Here is a 7,297-nt window from a genome sequence, read left to right as displayed (position 1 = left end):
TATATATATATTTATTTATTTATTTATTTTTTGTATAGATGATCATAGTTTTAAAATGTAATAATAGTTGCATGAAAGGTTTTTAAAATTATAAGTATGACAGCATGATTCTGGGAAAAGGGTGAAACAAATCTGTATTTAATAAACACTTTTAAAAGTAGCCAGAAGAAACCACCTTTAAACTAGACTGAAACATGACCATGAGCACTCCAGCAATGTTACTGGAGGCAAGGAAATTCTCTTACAGACATATTCCTCTGTGACAAAACTTCAGCATGTCAGAGGTCATGATGCAAGTTCACTTCGATTTCATTAAGCAATTTAAGTACAGTGGTTGCCAGACTGCAAGCAAATTAAGGAAAAGGAACTCAACAACAGTGTGACGCAGGAAATGTCAGAATGAGCTGTGGGACACAGAGGTGGAGTGTTTAAAGGTGCATGAAAGCAAAGAAATAATAAGGCACGGAAGAGAGCGGACACGTGACTAGCAGAGGAAAAATCTTGAGCGTTTGGAAATGCTAGAGCCAGAGGGAGTTGTTGCATTAGCATTATTTAACTATTCATAGGCCTTTTTATGACTTAATTACAATGTTTTCTCATGGAATTTATGGGTGAGTGCAAGTGGACACACAGAGATGCGAGTTACTGTTACTTTTATTCAACCAAGACCAAATGCAAAATAAAACAAGCTCAGTGGTGCAGCACAAGAGTGAAATTGCGTATAGCCACAAGTTTCATGCTGAATCATTTTCTGATCTAGCCAGTTAGAAATGATTTTTAGATTTTGAGATGTCTGATTTATGGAGTCATACCAGTTGTGACGGCACATCAGAGATGAATACATTTATGATTCAGTAATATGACTCTTTTCAAAGGTCTCTGATGGTTGATTCAGTGTTTTGATTCTACCCAAAAGTCAATAACAGCTCATTCCTTAATGATCCATCTCACATGATTGTTAGTGAAAGTCTCTGAGAGTTGGTTCAATAATGTAATTCAGGTGAGGCGTTTGATAGGTTAGTGATTGTACACAGAAATCTGTGAATGCTGACACACCATTCGTTAGGTCCCATTCTGCGGTCGTACACTCGAACCGATCCGTCTCCAAGACCTGCAGCTACCAGTGACCGCTGAGGATCACATGACAGGCTGGTCACACAGCTGTCTGCTCCTGTTGGGATGTCCTGCAACACAGACACAAAAGCTGAATGAGTTTTTGGAGGAGTGCAGTTAAATATCATTTAAATACTAAAGCATTTCAATATCATACTAAGACATATTATTGGGAGATAAAAGTGACAACTGATATTAATATGCATTTTATGTAAAATTTCATTGATTTACAAGCTATCGGAATATTATTTTACTTTTTGGCCATATAAATATCAGCAACTGCATGTAAATATCAGCAAACAAATTGAATAGTTTCCCTCAGTTTGGGCCTCTGAATAAAACTGATTTTATAAATAGATTTACAATGGTCGCTTTGGTTAGACAATGGTTGCTCCGTGCAGACACAGTGTAAAGGCTCAATAAACTGTATTTCGAAAAATAGATTTTTAGTACACAGAGTATGTTGCGGTTCAATACTTCAAGATGTATCATAATATTATAATTGGATCACATCTGAAACTGCAAGTGTGAGAGAGACACAACCTATGAGAATGGAACAGCAGGATCAGTTTCTATCGTTTCTAGTGTGGTTTGCTTCACATTTGTCCAGTATGGCTTCTCATAAAAGCAAGTCTGACTGCAGAGTGAAATGCCAGCTTTAGAGTTTCTGCTTTAGACAAACTGCTAAATTGAACTGAATGACTGCTCACCAAAAACAATGACACAAGGTTCTGCAGTATCAATCAATGAAAACGTTCATGTAGGAACTTTGAAAAGTTGTAATTTTAGGCAGAGAGGGAAAGCAGAGAGGCCAGAGAGAAACTAATAGGGAAGAACGTTTTATTTAACTATGAAGCAAGACAGTGGTGCACATATATGATGGCACTACAAATCTCATCTGGAACCGATGTTTTTAAGGTGAATGTGTGTGTATTTGTGTGTGCCTGTGCAACTCAGCCAGTACCTGCACTTTCATTTCCCTTTCTGTGTCCCAGATCCGTATGACTCGAACATCACCTGACGTCATCAAGAGGCCAGTCTCCTGCTCCCAGTCCACCACCATACCTGCACCTTCAAAAGAGAGTACAGAAGCTTTACACACATACACAATCAAATATACAACTCTCTGGGCTCTCCTGACATGTCTGTAAGTTATGAAAAAAGATAATACAGGCACACATTCATCTTTTGGTTTTCATTTCTTTCAGAACAAAAATGTTGGTAAATGCACCTCTTTCTCAAAGATGCACACCTCTTAAAGTTTAAACCAAATAAAGAGAAGAAAGAAAGAAAGAAAGAAAGAATACACAAGTATTTTAATAAAAAAAAAATAATAATAAATCAAAGCCACATATGGGGCTGGATTAAAAAAAAGATCAAGATCAGCAAATCTTAAACTGAACCTTTTAGCTTGCAAAAGCACTAACTCGCATCTTCAGAAGTGGTTAAGAGGTCTATGGTCCAGGGCCATTCTTATGACAGTAAGAACGATGTGAACAGAGATGGAGGAATTACAAAGATCACTTAAAAAAGAAAACAATAAACCAGCAGACACATTCATACGACTGTCAATGTGTTAATTTCAGGATTAAGTGGCAATTTATTCATGTGGCGAGTTATTCATGCTGACACCAATCAAAGATAAGATGATTTCATTTATGATCCAGTAACAGGATTCTCTTTGAGAGACTCAGCTGTCTGATTCTCCTTTGTAGATTAGATGTCATTGTAAATAACAAAACGATTTCATTAGTGTGCGGATAATATAGATTATAGACAGCAACTGTAGATTAAATGAATAAAATATAGATAAAATGTAGAATAAATGAATAAAATAAAAAAAAACAAGTGGTTGTCAAGTGGTTCTTAACTGGTTTACTTCAAGATCCAAATTTAACAATGAACATCAAAAGGCAACCTAACAGACTTTATTGTAAAAAAATCAGTCATTGCAAACTATGTTTTGGGTTGTTTCTTGTATTTAATGCTATGTGAGTCATATTTCTCTTGTGTTTACCTATGGTTTTCAAGGATAAGGACACCACAGCCTTACATGCTTGTTGAACATTTAATGTCAAATGTGCATTAACAAGGAGTTGATTTTCCTTTTGCTGCTATAATAGCTTCCACTTTTCTGAAAGGCATTCCATTAGAACACGGCTGTTGTGATGTTCTTGCATTTAGACACAAGAGCAGATTATTCAGCACCAGACATTGATTTTGGCATTGCAATTCAACCCAGAATGTTCAGTGGGGTTCAGGTCTTTGTGCAGGCCAGTTAAGTGCCTCCACACTAGAGTTTTCTCTATGAACCTTGCTTGTACATTGAGGCACTGTCATTTAAATGTCTTTAGAATGTCACTGTATGAAGTAGCATGAGTAGATTTGTTTTCACTGGAATAGCCAAACCTGCTAATTACAAGCAGGTGTCCACATATAAAGTTTATAAGTGCGTCCCAAATCGCGTACTTATGCACTATTCTATGACGTTTTGTAGTATAAATAGTGCAAGTAGTGTGTTCACACTGAAAATTCCAAAAAGAAAAAGTGCACTTTAAAAACCCGGATGATGCACTTAAATAACCGAAAAAATTAAGTGTGGAATGTTGGACATTTCATGCACTCAATTTTGTTGCAAAGGGGGAGGGGCTATCAGACTCTGATTATGAATGACAAAATAACCTTATGAAATTCATACACTACATGGTTGAGTACATAGTGCATAAGTACATAGTGTATAAATGTGTGTCATTTGGGACGCAGTGTGTCTATGAAGGCTTGAGATTTTAACAGCTCATTTTGTGCACAAATGCACTCATAATTTAGTAAGAGTGCTGAGAATTCAAGTGTCTGGGTCTACTCACTTGATTAGAAAACAGACTGAGAGTGAGAGACTCCGGTTCAGGTTGGGTTCTGTCTTAAAATTTGACAGCACTGGTCAGGTCACAGGGCTTCCAGCTTCAGCTTATTGCCTGAGTAGACCTCTAGATTAAACTGACCAAAACCAACTTCCAATTTACTGCAAAGCTTCTGCTCTCACGCTATCGGCACCTTTTGAAGGACAAGAGGGGTCCTGACTGATCTGGAGCCCTGGTTCAGTTCTGACTGACTGGCTGTCATTCTCTGATTCTATTCAATCATTAGAGAAAAGAACAACCTTATATGAGTGTCCCTAACACACAGCCAAAAGTTATGTGGATCAGGACATGCTGGAAGTGTAGCACTGCTGCCCTACTTTCTGCTGTCTATCAAAAATCCAATCTTAGGGAAGAGAAGGTTTGTCTTCACTGGTCGGAATTCCAGTGTTATGCTTAAATGAATAAACTAAGACCTAATAATTACAAACTTCTGATGACTTAAGTAGTTGATATGCAAAAAAGATGTTTATACATAGTATAATACATATTCTTATCAATACAAACATACATATTTTCTTCTTCAAGTAGCACAATATACACCTGTGTGAACACACACAAATTCTGATTCAAGAAAGATTAACACACACACTGTGATGTTGCTCAGGGAATATTACAAAAAGCAAACGTTGATACAACATTTTCATTACCTTTCTTCAGATGTGTGTTATAATAAACAAGAGCAAAAAGCTCACACAAAATTCACAAATTTCAACAAAAATGCTATGTTCATCATTGATAAATTCCTACAGTCTCTATATCTCCTGTGTGTTTGTAAATTTGAGCTCATTTAATTTTGCTTTCATCAACTAAATTGAGCACCAGACTAAAATTAATTTCTCTACTAAAATGAGCTCTGTACTAAAGCTACTTTTACTTACTTTCTACAGAATTGTGCCTATTTTTTCACCAAAAATAGTGCTTAAAATGAAGAAGGAAAAAAATTAAATACTGGTAAGCTTTGACTTCCACCAATCAGAATTGAAATATGAATTAAAAGAGCCAATCGGATGAATGCAGAGAAAAATGTTAGGCTATAATTGGGAATGGGAAAACATTAGATGCTCAGTGTCACATGTGCAAACATCAAATAGAGGTAAAGGAAAAGAAGAGAGAGAAGCACTCACCTCCCTGCTTACTTCTGTCAAGATAGATTGAGACCCGTCGGGTCAAACCTGTGAAAGGAGAAGAGGAAGAGAAGGGAAGAGCACAGGAAGGAGATCAGGAGGGCCGGTCAGTTTATCAGCCAGAAGACACCACCATGTTAGCACACATGTAAACACACACCAGAATGTGATCTGTAGCCCTGTCCCAAATAGGGCACTTCATGCGCACTTGTGGTCTTGCAATAGCTTTTATACAAATGTCAGAAAAGTTCACAAGATGGTAGGGTGTTTCATCTTTCAATTTAGGTTTCAGAAGGGGGCTCGAGAATGCCTCCATACCGGTTACCATGCACTCTCAATTCACACTTGGCCTATCAACACTTTATATGTGGCATTACATGATTAAAGTATGGCACAAGGTTTCAGGGTAGCATTTGGGACTGGGCCTATCAGACTCAGACAAACATACACTTTTACATGGAAACGGGCTCTCTCTCTCCGTCTCTCCCCCCCCACACACACACAAACACAGATATGATCCACACTGATTTTCCACCTGAATTTAATTCCCCTCATATCTTATCTACATCCACACATACACACACTGCAGGAAAGTGAGGGAGAACAAGGCTGTGGTTTCTCAGCATGACATCTGCCAAGTAAATCAGGTTTTCTCACAGGGAGCCGAATAGCAAGGCTGAAATCAGTTCCCAGAGCCAAAACTTTGCTCATCCATCTTAAAGTAGCACAGATGTGCAGGAGTTCTTCAGGAAAGCCAGAAGTTCAAGAATCTTCTCGCGTTCGGATGTACGTGACTGAGATCTTCTCCTGCCATTAAGGTTTTTATTGTGAAAGAGTCATTCATTGGGTTATTATCCCAGGTATTTCTTTTTATTATTATTATTATTTGGTTATGATCTGGATTAATTTCATTTGGGAAATAAAGATTCTCAAGATGAGAATCTGTGAGTGTATATACAGTATATATAGGCTATATATATAAATACACACACACACACACACACACACACACAACAACAATAGGTAAATTAAACAGTGGTGGACAGTAACGGAGTAGTTTTACTTCGTTACTGTACTTAAGTACATTTTTCAAGTATCTGTACTTTACTGGAGTAGTTTTATTTTGAGTAACTTTTACTTTTACTTCACTACATTCCAAAGCATAAGATCGTACTTTTTACTTTACTACGTTTTATTTCATAAAACATATCGTAACTCCTTATAATATATCACATGCTCCGAGATGCAATAGTGCACTTTCACGTCTATGTTCAAAAATGTGAGTGACAGTTAAGGGGTTAAGCCCACTGAAATGTTTGAATGCAGACACATCAACATCTGTGTCTCTATGTTTTAGGACAAAAAAACTTTAATATATAAAAAACTATATAAAAAATATTAAAACTTTAATATACATGTTAGGATGTGATGTTCAGAACATGGTAACTACAGTAATTATCAAAGTGGGAAGTGATGCCCTCTGGGGGCATTTGGCCAGGGGTGTTTTTACACCACAGACAAGGTTTGAGAAGAAAAAAATCATTATGAAAATATAATTATATCATAACAATATTAATCTTATATACAGGCACTGGACTAAAAATACATTCATCAATCATCGCTCCCAAAATGAATTCAACGGGGTAATCTTGTTTGCTATACATTAATTACAACAATAAAATAAAATTTCATCATGAACAAGAACAACAATATCACATTAGACCACCGAAATTCCAAAATGACATTTCCCTTACATTCAACTTCCAAAAGTGCATTAATCTTTGCCATGTTACATTCATTTAGTTGACTAGTGCTATATGCTGTATTAACAAACACATAAATGGCATTAATAAAAACACTAACACTGACAAGCTACGCAATATCGCGTTCATAATCGAATGCAATTCACCTAATGAACGCGATATTGCGTAGCTTGTCGGTGATCTACGGCTCTGTGAAATGCCACTCCATCTGAAAGCACGTGATGGAGATTAACCGGTACTATTAATCACAGAATCGGCTTTACTGACGAGATGCGCATGACAATCACATGCGATTTATCGTGCAGCCCTAAGTTTGTTTGTTGATCACAAAGTACAAAGTAGATGAGGAAAACTAGGATGCCGGGTGTATTCAAAGCGC

At 36.9% G+C, this 7,297-nt stretch overlaps 1 protein-coding gene across 1 annotated transcript in view; it reads right to left on the bottom strand.

Moving 5' to 3' along the window:
* Positions 1 to 7,297, bottom strand: part of LOC107728013 (regulatory-associated protein of mTOR-like) — a 319,255-nt gene that overhangs the window by 3,754 nt on the left and 308,204 nt on the right. The window contains exons 26-27 of the mRNA XM_016538066.1: positions 2,078 to 2,184; positions 1,057 to 1,184 (exon numbers count right to left, since the gene is read on the bottom strand). Of these exons, the coding sequence (XP_016393552.1) occupies positions 1,057 to 1,184; positions 2,078 to 2,184 (235 nt within the window). The remainder of the gene's footprint in view (positions 1 to 1,056; positions 1,185 to 2,077; positions 2,185 to 7,297) is intronic.

Source organism: Sinocyclocheilus rhinocerous, unplaced genomic scaffold (genome assembly GCF_001515625.1).
Source record: "Sinocyclocheilus rhinocerous isolate Xijiao unplaced genomic scaffold, SAMN03320098_v1.1 scaffold998, whole genome shotgun sequence".
Taxonomy (NCBI): domain Eukaryota; kingdom Metazoa; phylum Chordata; class Actinopteri; order Cypriniformes; family Cyprinidae; genus Sinocyclocheilus; species Sinocyclocheilus rhinocerous.
Note: the sequence above shows the minus strand (reverse complement) of the source record. Positions and strands in the feature narration are given on the sequence as shown.